At 38.3% G+C, this 18,029-nt stretch overlaps 1 protein-coding gene across 6 annotated transcripts in view; it reads right to left on the minus strand.

The window, feature by feature from the left end:
• Window positions 1-18,029, minus strand: part of NR3C2 (nuclear receptor subfamily 3 group C member 2) — a 452,700-nt gene that overhangs the window by 130,593 nt on the left and 304,078 nt on the right. For all 6 annotated transcript variants that reach the window (XM_070386627.1, XM_070386626.1, XM_070386630.1 and 3 more), the window contains one exon: window positions 8,232-8,348. In XM_070386627.1, coding sequence (XP_070242728.1) covers window positions 8,232-8,348 — 117 coding nt within the window. The remainder of the gene's footprint in view (window positions 1-8,231; window positions 8,349-18,029) is intronic.

Raw genomic sequence — 18,029 nt, forward strand, 5'->3', positions numbered from 1 at the left:
GATTGATAAACTAGAAAAGAGCCAAGAAAAACCTTATCTGTCACTTTACTTTACAAATATAAGTGCTTTTTGTATCCTTCCATTTCTTCCTAGTCTCCTGACTCATGCAAATCTTTTCCTATAGAGCTGTAATCACATAATAGGAACCTAAATCATTTCGAATACTCATTTTTCATTATTACTTTTGTATAGAAAGTATTCTATTTTGTTATGAATTTTCATAACCATAATTTTATTGCCTGATTAATATTGCATTACGTGGATGGATTTTAATTTAAATATTTTCCTCTCTCTCTGGTTCCATTCTCATCAGGAATATAAGACTATCTGTTTCTTTGAATAGTTTCCAGAATTAACCTCATGTCTCCCTTTCTCACCTAGCTGCTTTCTTTCCAGCCTTCAAAAAAGCAACCATGAGATCTGCTGTTGCTACTGCTCCCTGTGTCTGAGGATCTTTTCTCTTTTCACATGACATGCTCCATTCCAAGAGTAAAAGGTGGACCTGAGACAGCAACCCTTTAAAGGCTCCTGCTCAACCAAGTAAAATGATGGATGCAGGGAGCCTTGGAAGTAAATTGAAAACAGAAATGGGACTATTACGTGATCTGTGAAATTTACATTTTTAAAGCTCCAGGAAGCAAGATTTGAATATTTTAGAGTCTTCATTAAAGGAATATGAAACTGGGCTTTAGCATAGATGATGAAAAATGAATCAGGGTGGTGGCTTGAAAAAGAGGAAAGACAACTGCGTTAGAATCCTTAGGTTGCATTTCTCAGGTCTCTGATGATATCATCTTGGACTCCAAGTTCCTCATCTGTGAGTGGAGGACCGCGACAGGAAAACCTCCAAGATCCCCTCTATCTTTTACAGCCAGAGTACAGTCAAGTTAGAAACACCCAAAGGACTCATTCCTGGTCTGAGGGCCATGGAGTCTTAATGCCGTGCTTTATATATTTTAGGGGCAGCTCGAAAACACATACATAAATCATCCTCTTTAGATCACTAGCAGTAAAAGCAAAGTGATGGATTTCTTAGGAGAAGGCTATGCAAAATAGTAAATTCTCATGGAATCAGAACCACACGTTTTTTAGATCTACTCTTAGGGGTTAAAGAAGAGTGTGTGGCCCAGCATGGGGGCAGAAAAACGGTTATTTTCCTTTCCATTTCTCTGGTGATATTCTTGCATCTTCTGTTCTATTCTCCTTTGCATGCAGTGTAAACATCAGCAGGATTTTTTTTTTTAAAGAAGGTAGTTGGTTTTGGTTTTATTTTTTTGAAGACTTACTTAAGCAACTATTTTATCCATAACCCCAAAACTTATTCACAGGAGAGCAAAACAATTAGATATAATATAATGTTATTGGTTATACATCAGCAGGATTTTAAAGAAAAGGGATAGAGCTTGTAATAAGAGGAAGGAAGTGGATCCAGAGAAAGGGGAAGAGGCACATTTAATGGCTTTGGTTTCTGATAAATATAAACCTACTCTTTCCTCCTCCTTCCTTCCACTTTCTAACAGAGAGGCTGTTTGGGGACATGGTTAGGATTATACGCTAACCAGTGGATAGGATACAGGAAAAAGAAATTCTGAGATATTTTGAACTGTCAGTGTCTTTAGAAGTGTGTTAGAAAGTGTTAGTCACCCAATCGTGTCCAACTCTTTGCGACCCCATGGACTGTAGCCCACCAGCCTCCTCTGTCCATGGAATTCTCTAGGCAAGAATAGTGGAGTGGGTAGCCACGCCCTTCCCCAGGGGATCTTTCTGACCCAGGGATAGAACCCCGGTCTTCTGCATTGCAAGCAGATTCTTTACCATCTGAGCCACAGGGAAGCCCTATCTTTAGAAGGGGAATGACTAATTTTGTTCCTGGGGTCACGATCATCCACTAAAGAAAATGTCTTCCAAGTGTTATATGAGGTTGCATCTGCCTTTTCTCCCAAGAGAGGTAACAGGAAAGAAGGGTGAATAAAGAGAGACCCGGCAGGCCTGCTCTGCTAGAAAAACAGGGATGGGATTGGAACATGTATAATAGGTTTTTATTTAATTCACATATTTCATTTGAAAAACTGCTTCATACTAAAAGATTAAACTTTTTAATCTATTTTATTATTTATCTATTAAACTTTTTAATCTATTTATCTATTTAATACTATTTTATAGTATTATCTCTTTTAAAATAATAAAATTGTTTGCATTTCTTTCTGCCCACATTTAAACAGAAAGCAAGGCTTCTAAATAAGTAATAAAAGAAAATGACAATGTATGTTACATCGACTGGATAATTAATACAAGTTAATTATTTAACCCAGGACCAGAAGGAGTTATATTATAACTTGAACCTAAAGAAAGTACTACTCTTATGAATATTAATTTCCACTCTATCTATTTTCGACTCACGACTTTCAATGACCTCAGGATTCAAGGTAAGCTTTTTCTCTAGGAAAATGTTTTACCGAAATCCATAAAACCTATCCTGCATATATACAGAAACCAACAACAAAGTTAGGTGAACCTGAATTGTGTACTGGGCCAAGCCTCACTTAGAGACATAGATCATAGATCATAGACACAAGTGAGAAGCCTGGTGCCACAGCTGCCATTAACAGATAAGCAGGCCTATTTTTAAATGTCAGTCTATAAACAGTGGACCCATGTCATACAGAAGAGTGACGCTGGAGATGAGCTTTTGTGCCAGGAACAGAGATTTCAGTTCTGGCGCTGCCACTCCCTAGGCTGGGGCCTTGGGCCAGCTTTCAACTTCTGTGAGCCTCCATGAACTCACTTCTTAGGAAGTCCAAAAGGGAGGGGAGATGTGTATATATATGGCGGATTCATTTTGTACTGTAAAAACGAACACGACATTGTAAAGCAACTATACTGCAATGAAGATCGATTTAAAAATAAAATGGACAGATTAATAGTATGATCACATAACGTTATGTGAGGTTTGACACATATAAAGGGCTTAGAAGAATGCTCACAATACAGAACCCTTAAAAGGGCCAGTTAATCATGCATTCACTCAGCAAACAACTACTGAACACCTGCTTCGTGCCAGGCACTGTTCTCGTCACTGGCGATAAAGCAATGGACAAAACTGACGAAAATTCTCCTTCTGATGGAATATATATTCTAGCAGGAACTATCTCACAGCTAAGTAGTTTAGTTATTTACTACTACTGGTAAACCACTGGATTCCAATGCCACCCAGGGGATACTTAGCAAAGTTTGGAAATATTTATGGTTGTCACACCGAGGGAGCAGGGCCAGCTAGACTGGCACCTAATAGGCAGTGATGAAGGATACTGATAAACATCCTACAGCACACAGATGGGCCCACAACCAAGATCTGTGCTGTGCTGTGCTAAGTCGCTTAGTCGTGTCCAACTCTTTGCAACCCCATGGACTGTAGCCTGCTAGGCTCCTCTGTCCCTGGGAATTCTCCAGGCAAGAATACTGGAGTGGGCTGCCATGCCCTCCTCCAGGGGATCTTCCCAACCCAGGGATGGAACCCGGGTCCCCTGCACTGAAAGCGAATTCTTTACCACCTGAGCCACCAAGGAAGCCCAAGAATATTGGAGTGGGTAGCCTATCCCTTCTTCAGGGGGTCTTCCCAACCCAGGAATCCAACTGTGGTTTCCTGCATTGCAGGTGGAGGTATCAGGGAAGCCCAACAAAGATCTATCTGGCCCCAAATGTCAACAGAGCAGAGACTGGGAAACTCTGTTCTAGAGGTTATGTATGGACTCAGTTAATTCTTAACACAGCCCTATAAGATATGGATTATAAGTATCACTATTTCATAGCATTTTATAGTAACCAATAGTAATGGTATTTTTAAAAAGATTTTTTTGATGTGGACCATTTTTAAAGTCTTTATTGAGTTTGTTACAATACTGTTTCAGTTTTATATTTTGTTTTTTTTGGCCCCAAGGCATATAGGATCTTAGCTCCCCAACCAGGGATCTAACCTGCATTGGAGGGAGAAGTTTAAACCACTGGACCACCAGGGAAGTCCCAGTAATGGCACTTTATATAAAGTGTGATGATGCAGTATTTATACTAAAGTGCATATATTTATGTGTGTATGTGTGTGTGTGTGTGTGTGTGTGTGTGTGTGTATGTAGCGCATGCTAAGTCACTTCAGTTGTGTCTGACTCTCTTTGAAACCCTATGGACTACATAGCCTGCCAGGCTCCTCTGTCCATGGGATTCTCCAGATAAGAATACTGGAGAGGGTTGCCATGCCCTCCTCCAGGGAATCTTCCAGACCCAGGGATTGACCTGCATCTCTTATGTCTCCTGCATGAGCAGGAGGGTTCTTTACCCCTAGCGCCACCTGGGAAGCCCCATATGCATACATATATAGAATATGTAAATAATAATATATAAGATTTATATAGTTATACAAAAATTACATAGGGATACACATACTTCAGCAGTGTGTGCACTTGAAACTCAGATGGCAGACTTTACAAAAACTGATTTTGAGTTCATTTTCTGACCCATAGCTGTACCCTGGTGCCATTTAGATTTTAAGTTGCTGATATCTTGCCAGATTTTTGTTCACAGGCTTCAGAAGGTGATCTTTTGCATCACATTTGCAATGATTGGGATGTCAGACAAGAGAGCAGAAACTCAGACCAGGAGTCCAGAGATCCAAGATGTAGCTTCATCGTTTCACTGGCTGTGGCATCTTGGGGCACGTTTCTTAATTCCCCTGGACATCACTGACACGTGGGGCAGTCACGTCCCTCAGATCATGCGTGAAAAGTACTATGGAACACGCAGTGAGTGATCACTCCAGAGACATGTACTGAGTGGTCACTCTACACTGACTTATTTACTTCTCACTACAGCCTGGGAGGTAGGTATGCTGATCAAGGTGAGTTGAAGGAAACAGGGGCATGGAAAGGTGGCAGCCTGCCTTTGAGGTTACAGGCCAGGAAGCGGCAGATCAAGGGGTCTCACCGTGCACTGTGGCTCCAGAGCCTGCCCTGTGGACCAGCATGGGCTGCTCTGGCTGAGGTCAGGACACCCACGAGGCTCTCCTCTTGATTCCCAAGGGTTGCTCTGCTCTACGTGTAGCCACATTCCTCCCCAGGCCTAACTCGTCAGCCAGTTGGTTCATTCATCAGAGAATGAAGTCTCTTTGTCTTTTATTTACTGGAATATAATTGCTTTACAATGTTGTATTGCTATCCTGTACAGTGGAGTGAATCAGCTATATGTATCCATATGTCCCCTCCCTCCTGAGCCTCCCGTCCACCGTCCTTGCCATCCTACCCATCTGTGTCATCACAGAGCACTGAGTTGAGCTTCCTGTGCTATACAACATGTTCCCACTAGCTACCTATTTCGTACACAATAGCGTATATGTTACTGTTGTTCAGTCGCCCAGTTGTGTCCGACTCTTTGCGATCCCATGAACTATAGCATGCCAGGCTGCCCTCTCTCTCACCATCTCCCAAAGTTTGCTCAAGTTCATGTCTATTGCATCGGTAATGCCATCCAGCCATCTCATCCTCTGATGCCCTCTTCTTCTTCTGTCCTCAATCTTTCACAGCATCCGGGACTTTTCCAATGAGTCAACTGTTTGCATCTCGTGACCAAAATACTGGAGCTTCAGCTTCAGCATCAATCTTTCCAATGAGTCTTCAGGGTTGATTTCTTTTAAGATTGACTGGGCTGATCTTGCAGTCCAAGGGACTCTCAGGAGTCTTCTCCAGCACCACAGTTCGAAGGCATCAATTCTTTGGTGCTCTGCCTTCTTTATGGTCCAGCTCTCAGAAACATACATGACCACTGGGAAGACCATAGCCTTGACTATATGGAGATCATGTATATAGGTCAATCCTAATCTCCCAATTTGTCCCACCCTCCCCTTTCCCCTGTGTCCACACGTCTGTTATTCATGTCTGCATCTCTATTCCTGCCCTGCAAATAGGTTCATCTGCACCAAAAAGACATATGTACCCTGACGTTCACTGCAGCACTATTAAAGCCAGGACATGGAAGCAAGTTAAATGTCCATCAACAGATGAATGGATAAAAAAGACTTGGTACATATATATAATAGGATATTACTCAGCCATAAAAAGGAATGAAATTGGGTCATTTGTTGTGATGTGGATGGACCTAGAGTCTGTCATATAGAGAGAAGCAGAAGGAGAAAAACAAATATCATATACTAACGCATATCTATGGAATCTAGAAAAATGTGCTTCTTTTTTGGATTACTTTCTTTTAAGTAGGTAACTGGAGTACACAAAAGATACATTAATCCAATGCAAAACTCAAAAGCACAGAAGAATAGACAGTGACAATTTTCCTTCCTATCCTTGTCTCCCAGCTATCCGCTCTTTTCTACTAAGCTAACCACCATTTCTGGCTTCTTGTATATCATTCCAGAAATGTGGTATACAATATATATGTATTCTTTTTTGAAAGCAGATATACTACATGTAATATACAAATCATACTATTTTGCAACTTGATTTTTTCACTAAAGAGTAGTTTTGATAATCAGTCCATATAGAGCTCCCTTTATTCTTATTAGTGTCTGAAGAGTATTCTGCAATTTATTTAATCAATTTTGAACAGATAAATAGTTAGTGTATGCCTGATGTTTAACAAGGCTACGCTGGACATATTATGCATATATCACTTCTTACATTGCCAGAACATACTTAGGATAAATTCCTAAAAGTGGAATTGGTGAGTCAAAGGGTATGTGACTTTTTAACATTTAATTGAAATAGCTAAATTGCTCTCCATAGGGGTTATATCAATTTCTACTTCCACCTAAAATGCACGAGATTAACATTTATTTTCACTTTTATTTCTATACTCAAACAATATATTAGAAAAATGTTTTCTCTTTGCCATTTGTAAGAAATTATATCTCACATTTTAAATTTACATTTCTCTTACTGGGTTTAGATTGAGAATCTTTTCATGTGTTTCAAGAACCAACTGCATTTCTTTTATTATTCTTTTACCTATGAATATTTTATTCATATTCTTATTCAGTCTCATTTTTCTAATGAGTTGGTTTATCTTATGAAATTAGAGAAGTGCTTTATCTACGTGAGAAATAAACCCTTTGTCTATAAGCTGCAGGTATTTTCCCCCAGTTTTTTTTAATTTGTCTTTGTGATGACATTCGGTTTATAAGTAGGGTTTATTTTCTCAATTCTTTTCTCTTATAGCTTCTGGGTTTATTTCATAATTAAAAAGTATAAAATAATATTCCACTTGCAGAATATTAAAAAAATCCTTTAGTACTTCTGTGTTATATTTCAAAGTTTAAATCTTTGAAAGAGCAGAATTTATCTTGGAGGATCATAAGAATTCGGATTTCACTTTCTTGTTTCCTAGTTGTCACAATAATTCCTATCAACTAATCTATCCTTTCCCCACAGATCTGAAATGCCAACTTTATTATAAACAAACTTCTCACATTATTTGAATTCATTTCTTGACTTTCTGCTGATCTGACAATCAATAAACAAATACATGGATCATGTTGATTACTGTAGCTGTCACATGCTTTACGATGGGCAGAGCCAGTTGTCCTCATTATATACCCCATTTCCAGAATTTTGCTGGCTGTTCTTTAAGAACTTAGAATCACCAAGTGGTATTTTTGTTAGACTTCTGTTATATTTATAAACTAACTTAGAGGAAACTGACACCTTCAGGATGTTGAATCTTCCCATCCATGGATGTTGTATACTTCTGTGCTACAAGTCTTTATCTCCCCCACTCTTTTGCTGAACTTCTAGAACATTAAACATTTTTTTCATACAGGCCTTCCTTTCCTACATTTACTCCTAGAGTTAGCAATATATTCCTATCTGGCTAACGGCAGCACAAATAGGTTTTACTTCTAAACACACATGGTAATGAAAACTATTAGCTACAGTTTTGTACAAAATGTCATTCATTTTTGTTTTGGCTTTGTTTATGCACCCAGTTCTTGAAACCTTAGCAAACTCAAGAGTTGAAAACTTCACTATGACCATGGCCACATAACAGACTTGTTTTAACTCTTTCTAAGAAATATTTTTCTCCTAAAATGTTTTAGCATGAATATAGAACTTACTAGATTTTTAAAAATCTTTGCTTCATGTTAGCTTCACCTTCAATTTTGGGAGTACATAGAGTCTAGTAGTGTTACATTGCATATTAATAGTTCTTATTAAACTAATACCCACAGACCTTACCTCCTAAATTCATTCCAGCTTGAAGACACTTCTGAAGTCTGCACGCAGGACAATTCTTCCGCCGAATCTTATCAATTATGCAGTCATTTCTTCCCGCACACAAATAGTTGTGTTGCCCTGAATAAAATAATAAAGAGTAATTGTTAAAATAAAGACTACTATATTAATATAAAATACTAATACGTATAATCAGATAATTAAACATCCTCTTTCCTGCCTTAAAATCTCTTTGTCAAAAAAAGTAGAAGAGAAACATGATCTGCAAATACTATAGGCACAGGAATGGTCAGCTGAATACAGGTGAGACTTCAGGTTGCAGATGATAAGCTTAAAACTACGTTTACTTCCAATAGGTTTCCAAAGAAACAGAGCTGCACTCCCCACTGCTTGACTTCATTGGCATGCTTCCTTTCAGGAGATGGTGCACATTTCACCCAGACATCACCCAGCACCAAACTAAACAAAGGCCTTGCTTCAGCTTTTTTAAAAAGTGTAGTTTATTGAAGTATAGTTGATTTACAATGTTGTGTTAGTTTTAAGTGTACAGCAAAGTGATTCAGCTATAAATCTATATACATTCTTTTCCCCATCTTTTCCATTATGGATTATCACCGGATACTGAATATAGCTCTCTGTGCCATGCAGCAGACCTTGTTGTTCATCCTTCCTACATATACCAGTTTACATCTGCTCATCCCAAACTCCCAGCTGCTGCTGCTGTTTCAGCTGCTCTGCCTGCTCCCATTTATACATGTCATTCCAACGGGAAGACTTTCAAATCATTTAACTAGAAATGTAGAACAATTTCATTTTGCAAGTCAAACTGGCACCAAAATAATTCAGATGTGGAATATGCTTAGAGGGTGGCATCTACTGGAAAAATGCTAAACTGTACCCTAGCTCTATTATTCATTTACATATCCAAATTAATATACTGTATTTACTGAACCTCCACTAGAGATCAGCTCTGTTAGAGGCAGCAACGCAAAAGACCCAAGTTTCCACTCTTATGACCTTTTAATGAGGGAAAGAGAGTCAACAGATAGGGTAATTGGGGACAATGGTCAACTGCTGGACAGTAACAGGTGCTCAGGAGAAAAACGAGGGCATAGAACGCGGTGGAGGTGAGGAGGGTGTTGACATTTTAGAAAGAATGGAGGGAAAACCCCACTGGAAAGCAACTTTAAAATAAAGGTCTAAAGCAAAGGAAGGTGCTACCTGTGTGGACATCTTGGGGAGAAAATACGGTACGGCGGAGGGAAAAGCAAACGAGGGTTGACAGGGGCGCGAGGGCACCTGGCAGGTTTAAGGAACAGCCAAGTGTGAAAGTGGACAGAGTCAGTGAACATTACGAGGGGATGAGGAAAAAGAGCTAACCTCAGTCAGCCCATGTAAGGCCTTATCAATCGTGTTCAAGACGTCGACTCAGTGAGATGGGAACCACTAGTTTCCAGGGCTTTGAGATGAGATGTGACTTGATGTGACTCATGTTTAATAGGACTGTTCTGGCCACTGTGTAAGAAGCCGACTGAAGTGGACTGAGCACAGGATCAGAGGGAATGGGTAGCAGGCTGTCCCTGTACTTCAGGGGAAGATGATGGGGGAGTAGCGATGAGAAGTGCTCAGGTCCAAGATACACTCTGAAGGCAGGGCTGCTGGAATCTGCTGAGAGGTCTGAGAACAAGGGGATCTAAAGAGGCAGTAAGACTCTTGGGCTGAACAAACAGAAAAATGGAACTGCTGTAAATTCAAATGAGCAGACAGTTAAGAGCCATGGCTTAGGGGGGAATTACTCTGGCTTGGTCTTAGACATGCTAAGAGGTATGTCAGTGGAAGTATGGGGCGGGGTAGGGGACAGTTAGATACAGAGACCTGGAGCTCAGGAGCGGTCTGGGCTGCAGATGTAATCAGCTTGTGGTCATTATTTTAAGCCATGAGACTGGATGAGATCATATGGAGACTGGAAAGGGAAGAGGTGTGAGGACTGAGTCATGGGTCTCTGAAAACATGCAGACTAAGCAAAGTGAGTCTCAGTGATGACTGTGAAGCAGGAAACAGGTTCCAAAACCCCCTCTTCAACCCAGTACCATCACATTCCCTTGGTTGATAATTACTAAGTAAATTACAGGAAGTACTCAATAAATATAATGTGTATTGCTAATGGTATTAAAATAATTTAATCTAGAGCTCATTCTCGGTAACATTATGGTAAATTTTAGTAATGACGATCACAATAAAAGAACAGTAATAGAACAGGGAAATCTATCAAAGGGAAGAAATCAAACTCCATCATTATAATAATCTAATGACCTCTTAAAAAACTGAAAGGCTCTTAGTCACTATAGGTAGGTGTAGATAATTACAAAAAGGCAATCAATACCCACAGGAAAGACTAGAACCAACGAATATAACATTTCACAACGCTGCACACCATCTTAAGAAGTTACCATAAAAATAAAATTTTAAGGCCTATTATAGCACTATTTTAGTTGTCGTATAACAACCCTACGACGTAGGTAAGGCAGTTATCACTGCTATTGTTCACAAGGAGAAACTCATACTAGAACTGATCAGGTGACCTCCCCAAAAGGTGGAAGTGGAAGCAGAATTCGGACCATGCTGCTGTGTCTCAAGGTCAGTCTTTTCTAAATGTCGATTTTGAAATATAATTTACTGGTGGTCCAACAGGATGCTGAATGCTCTTTGGAAAGAATAAGCAAAGGAACATTATTTGAATGAGGCATACTTTACTTTGTCACCCAGTATTTCCACTGGCAATCGGCACTGTGTGCCTTTTTTTGTGGTATGAAACTAAAGACAAACTCAGAAATTTCACCTCTAATGTACACTGAATTGAATAAACTTCAGTGCCCCAAAAAACAACTAAATGTAACTTTGGTTTCAATTCAACAGTTATTTATTGGGAACCTATTGTGTGTACAAGGCCATAAAACATTTGCATAAGGGGCTGGGGTGGTCTATGGTTCCTTCCATTTCTGAGAATCCATGATAAAATATGACAAAGTCTCTTAGCGGTAAGCATACAATAATGCATAAGAAATGGCCACTGTCCAATGCACACACTAGAAAACTTCTCTTTCTGAGTGTTCAAAAACAGACTTCTAAGAGTTAGGATTGTACTACGGGGATTTCTTTTTAATGAACACCTTTTAAAAATTCACGTTACTGTAAGAGCTGCAAAAAATGTCCTTCCACATACACTGAATTATTGTATCTGGTTTCTACCAGTTAGTAGAAACCAGAAATTGGTCACAATCACCAATTCATCTCCCATCCGAACCGGATGGGAGAGTTCAAAGGCCAGCTGTGGGAATGCCGTACTAGTTTTATCTGTCATTTGTTCATTTGTGTTTTTAAATCTGTAAACATGAAAGATCTGAATCACACCTACACAAATAGGCAGTGTGTATCCCGTCCAGTAATCTATATTGATAAAATAAACAATCAAAAAACCACAATGAAAATAAGAGATTGCGTTTAGAAGACTTAAAAAACTTTTGATCATGTCTTTAAAAGAACACTGTGCTCTCCTGGTATAAAAATAGCTAATCCAGAATAAGTCATAACCCAGGCTTTCGAAGGTAAGTAATTTTCTACTACAATGTTAACATAGGCTGGACAGTGGAGGCTTTGAATGAAACTCATTTTATTCAGCAGGTGATGAGATTCTTGCTTACAGGATGTGAAGTCCACAGGTGTATTTTACAAATATTAATCTGAAGGTTATGTCTTAAGGAGATAGAACAGAAGTAGCAGACACTACCACTTTCAACTGGAGGTTCTCTGAGATGGCCTCTATGCAAGTTAATAGCTCTATTTTAGTCAGAATATATAGCCACAGGAATAATCCTATGGATAAAAAATGTTAGCAGTAAAGGAAACAAAGATTTCTCATTCCACTTACATGTCCATTAGGGGAAGAATTTCAGTTTTACTAGTAGAATAACTTGAATCAGATAAATCTCCTGCTGCTGCTGCTGCTAAGTTGCTTCAGTTGTGTCCGACTCTGTGTGACCCCTTGGACAGCAGCCCACCAGGCTCCCCTGTCCCTGGGATTTTCCAGGCAAGAACACTGGAGTGGGTTGCCATTTCCTTCTCCAATGCATGAAAGTGAAAAGTGAAAGTGAAGTTGCTCAGTCATGTCCGACTCCTAGCGACCCCATGCACTGCAGCCTACCAGGCTCCTCCGTCCATGGGATTTTCCAGTTAAGAGTCTGCCTGTAATTCAGGAGACGCAGGAGATGTGGGTTCGATCCCTGGGTCAGGAAGATCCCCTGGAGAAGGAAATGGCAACTCACCCCAGTACTCTTGCCTGGGAAATCCCATGGGCAGAGGAGCCTTGTAGGGCTACAGTCCATGGGGTTGCAAAGAGTCACACATGACTTAGCAACCAAACCACAAAAATTGAAAATGGATAGACAGTCCAGAAAGAAGGGGATATCATGAGGTGTGGATATATTAACTCCTCTCAAATTTTCAGCTGACCTCTGAATTGAGCATGAGACTCCAAAGAGTCAAAAGGTGAAAGAATTTAATGCTTTAAACAGTTAAGCAGGGTATTTTAGTTACTATCAATCACAAGGAGAAAGAGTTTGAATCTCACTAAATTAGAAGGACTCAATCTTTCCATTTCCTTAGGCTTTCCATTGAAATTCTAGAAGGTCCCTGCCTTAGGAGGAAACAATGTATCCCAGGATTAAGGCATTAATTTTAGGGTTAAAGGTATAACAAAAACAGATCCTCCCTAAAAAATCATACAGCAAAGGCCCTGTAAGTTCAAAATGTTCTGTCAGTAATTTGACTACTAGATTAAAATGCAATATTCTTCAGAGAAATATAACAGAACCTGGAGTCTCCAGAATGTCTAGAATACAATAATAATTACTAGAAAAATACAAACCAGAGTCAAAAGAAAACTGAGTCAGTAGAAACAGACTCACAGATGATCCAGAGTATGAAACTAGCAGATAAGGATTTTAAAATTGATATTTTAGACAGCACAAGAAAATAAGAAAAAAAGAAAAGAAAGAAATGGGAATTCTCAGAAGAGATTTTGACACTATAAAAACAAACTGAAATCAAAGAACTGTAAAATATACTATTGAGGACAAAACATTTTGGGTTGAAATTAACAATATACTGGACACAAAAATCAGTGAAATTAAAGACATATAAATAAATCATAAAAATTAAAGCACAAAGAGAAAAGAATTAAAAGCTAAAAGAACAAGGTACTTGTGGCCTATGTGGTGGCATTAAGTAATTTAACATACTTGTAGTAGCAGTCCCAGAAAGAGAATACGTCAGAAAATAATATATAGAAATTTCCAAATTGACTAAAACAACAATTTTAGCAAATGCCCCAAGAGATAAATACAAAGAAAACCGCTAAGGTACAACATAGTTAAATTGCTGAAAACAAATATAAAAAAATTTTTAAAGCAGCCAGAACAAAGCAAAAAATAAATAAATAAATAAATAAACAATTACAGTATGTAAAGGGGAATAAAGGTAAGAGTAAAAACTGATTCTTTGTAACAATCAAGGCCAGATAGCAACATACAATTATTTTAAAATTCAGTAGCACCAGTGAAAACATTTCTCAAAATGAAGGTAAAATAAAGACATTTTTGGATAAACTGAAGTGAAGATAATTGGCTGATAATAGAATCACATTATAAGAAATAAAAAAGAAAGTTCTATGCTAAAGGGAAATGATATCAGAGAGAAATTTGAAATCTGGATGTACAGGAAAGAATTAGAAATGAAGGACAGCTAAATTTTAGAGAAATGTTCTTTCTTTTCTTAAATTCAAAAGTCAAATGACTGTTTAAAACAAAGTAAATGTGTATTATGGGATTTATAAAATGTATATAAGTGAAATATCTAAAAGCATAGTACAGAGTACAAGAAAAGATATACATGAAATTTTACTGCTCTAAGTTTCTTACACTGTACTTGAAATGGCATAAATTATTCAGGGTAGACTATGATAAGTTAAGAGTACATCTTGTAATCCCTCAAGCAATGATTTTCTTGCTCTGGACAAGCAGCATCAGCATTACCTAATAATTTATCAGAAATTAAAATCCATAAACCCAATTTCAGACCTGCTAGTTCAGAAATTTTGGAGTGGGACCTAGAAATCTGTGTTTTATGTAACTCTTCATGTGATTCTGATGTATATTAATGTTTGAGAAATACTACCCTAAGCAGCCAGCAGAATAAAAACACCAAGTATAGTTTAAGGGACAATAAAGATATAAAATGGCATACTAAAGATACTCAACCCAGAAAGGACAGAAAAGAAAAAACAGAGGAACAAGTAAAGGAGGAAAACACAAAGAAACACTCAGGTAAGAGAGAGAAGTTCAAGTGCAGAAACAGTTATACTAAATGTAAATGGTTTAAACACTCCAGTTAAAAGTCAAAGATGGGAGACTGAATTTTTTAAAAAAGACAGTACTTAAGCATGTGTTATGATGCATTTTAAATAGAAAAGTACATATAGGGTGAATGTTAAAAAAAAGGAAAATATATATACAATGAAAAAATGTAAGCATAAGAAAGCTGATGTGGCTACATTAAAGTCAGACAAAGTAGACTTCAAGAGAAAAGTATCACAAAAGATAAAAACTACCACTCGTAGTTATTAAGCTGGGATACAAGCAGCCCTAATATCAACGCACTTAACAACAGAGTTTCAAAATTCATCAGGTGAAAATTGTCACCTGGAGAAGGAAATGGCAACCCACGCCAGTATCCTTGCCTGGAGAATCCCATGGATGGAGGAGCCTGGTAGGCTACAGTCCACGGGGTTGCAGAGTCGAACACAACTGAGCGACTTTTTACTTTTACTTTTTAAACTATATAACATCCAGCCAAAGACTGGCAGGCAGGTATTCTTTCTGCCCCCTTCTGATGTCTATGTCAGAAGCTTTCCCTATCTCCTTTATACTTTAATAAAACTTTATTATACACACACACACACACAAAAGAAAATTGTCAGGATTAAGGCAAATAAAGGTTAGTCCAAAATCATAGTTGGAGGTTTAAAAACCCCTCTCTCAGCAATTGATAGAATAACCACTATGTAGAAAATCAGTGAGGATACAGGAGATTTTCAAACATCTTGGATCAATTAACACTTAGGCACATAACTGAACAATACACATGTTTTTTTCAAGTATACAAGAAGTATTCACTGAGACACACATAGTCTAAGCTATAAAACAAATTTAAAATTCTGAAAGGATTGAAATCATGTACAATATATTTGCTGGCCACAAAAGGAACCAAATTAGAAATCACACAACAAAATGATATATAGACAAGTCCCATATTTGATAATTAAGCAACATACTTCAAAAAATTTATGGGTCAATGAAGAAATCACAAGTGAAATTAGCAAAGATTTCAAAATGAATGATAACGAAAACATAAAACTTATTAAATACATTTAAGCAGTCCTTGTAGAACTTTTAGCTTCATATACTTAGTCTAAGAAAGGAGAAGGGTTTAAAATTGATGACTGAAGATTCTAGCTTAAAAAACTAGAAAACATAAAAACTAAAAGCAAATCAAATAGAAGGAGTAAAATTATAGTATAGAGATCAATGAGAAAGAAAAAACCAAGAGAGAAAAATAAACCAAGCTAAAAGTTGGGTTTTGGTACAGATCAATCAGGCATCAGCAGACAGGCTGGGAATTCTGTTCCCTGTGGCCCCAGGCTGACGGGAACAGCCAGCACAGTGAGTGCTGGGAGTCAGGGCAGAGGAGCTTCCGAGTCTGACCTAGGAAACCCACCGCTCCAGCCTAGAGTGGGCAACTCACCCTTGACTGCTCAGATTTAGTCCAATGACCCCACTCAAGCACAAGGGAGACTAGAATTGTAAGCTTACCTCTTGTCAGAACTCAAAGAGCTAGAAACAAATGAGGAACCTCACTGAAGACTACCTCCATAAAGGGAGATGAGAACATAAGATTCAACCTTCTATTACTTCCTCTCAGAAGTATTAAACTACTTAAATTATTGCTTTTTGAGGGACAAATTTTAATGGATGAAGGTGAGGGCCCTTTCTATAAATAGCTAAACTTTTCAAAACATTATTGAGAAGCTACCAGCAACTAATGTATTTTTTAGGAAAGAAATCAACATCTCTGGCTATTTTAATAAAGAATATAATCCAGTGACCACTCCACCCCTAAGCCTAGAAACCCATAACCTATTTTGTCAATGTCAGTACCCTAATAATGTCCATACATATTCAAGAATCCGTACCCCCCAAAATGGAAGGCAAATAAATTAAAGCTTAGAGGGGATCATTTTTTCCTCATAAAAATTTAGGGAAAGTTTGGTCTAGCTACCTGGTAGCAAGCACTGTAACCGATACTCCAAAGGGAAAAAAATGCATATTTTCACAACATAGAGAGAAATAAAAGCTTAAAATAAATGGGATATGATTGAAAAAATCCAAAATATTCCTTTAAAGTAAAACTTTTACACAAACGGGCTAAGCATCCATCCTCAGGCACTAAGGCACTCTCAGAGAAACACTATGGAGTATTAGTCTACAAACTGATTGAGAAAGTAGAGATACGGTACAAAGAGTATCCTGCCTGACAAACAGAACTTTTACGTTCTTTTGGAATGTTGTATATAGACACAAACCTGCAGTAATGACCTACTGGCTTACAACGCGCTGGTTTACAAAAGACCCATATAATACACGCATCATTTCTGTCCCATCTCCAGCACCATATTCACATATAACAATTTAGAGGGGAAGTCTACGCACGTAAGAGTTTAGAAAAAGACCTCGGAGGGCTCGCAAGAAGGCAGTAGAGGATTCTGTGAAAGGCAGAAACAGCTTAAAGCAGGGTCAGAATCCCAAGCCAGAGACACGTGCCTTCTTGGTGTCCTAAGTTTTAAATACTTTTACTGTAAGGCTCACATCACCGTCCACTGACATTGATTCAGTTCAGTTCAGTTGCTCAGTCGTGTCCAACTCTGCGACCCCATGAATTGCAGCACGCCAGGCCTCCCTGTCCATCACCAACTCCCGGAGTTCACTCAGACTCACGTCCATTGAGTCAGTGATGCCATCCAGCCATCTCATCCTCTGTCGTCCCTTTCTGCTCCTGCCCCCAATCCTGACATTGGTTAGGCTGCCTTAAATTATAGCCATTGCAGAGTCATTTAGATGTAAAAGCATCTTGTTTAAGAAAACGATTCTGTCCAGCAGGGCTCAGGGAACTTCAGTCACTCATCCATCTGTTGTACCAGTTCAAGGTACCTCCTGCCTGAGGGAGTGGTTACTTTTAGGAGAAAAGGAAGCCATTCTTGAAAATAGAAAGCTGCCAAGGTTAGAGTAAATTTGGATGGGGCACCAGGAAGATTAGTTAGTACAATATTAATTTACAGGGAAACAAGTACTCATATCAAAGGGGAAATACAGACTTAAAAAAAACAAAATCCCGTATCGTGCATCAGAGGGATGGTATGGGGAGGGAGGAGGGTACGAGGGTTCAGGATGGGGAACACATGTATACCTGTGGCGGATTCATTTTGATATTTGGCAAAACTAATACAATTATGTAAAGTTTAAAAATTAAATTAAATTTAAAAAATAAAATAAAAAAAAACAACAAAAAACAAAATCCCAAACAACCAAACTTGAGTTCCAAAATTTTAAAAAGTATCAATTTTCCTGTTTTTTCAACTATGATATTGCTTTTAATTGCAGAATAATTCTGCTTTTTTCAACAATGACATTG

The sequence above is a fragment of the Bos mutus genome, chromosome 17, assembly GCF_027580195.1.
Source record: "Bos mutus isolate GX-2022 chromosome 17, NWIPB_WYAK_1.1, whole genome shotgun sequence".
NCBI classification, from domain to species: domain Eukaryota; kingdom Metazoa; phylum Chordata; class Mammalia; order Artiodactyla; family Bovidae; genus Bos; species Bos mutus.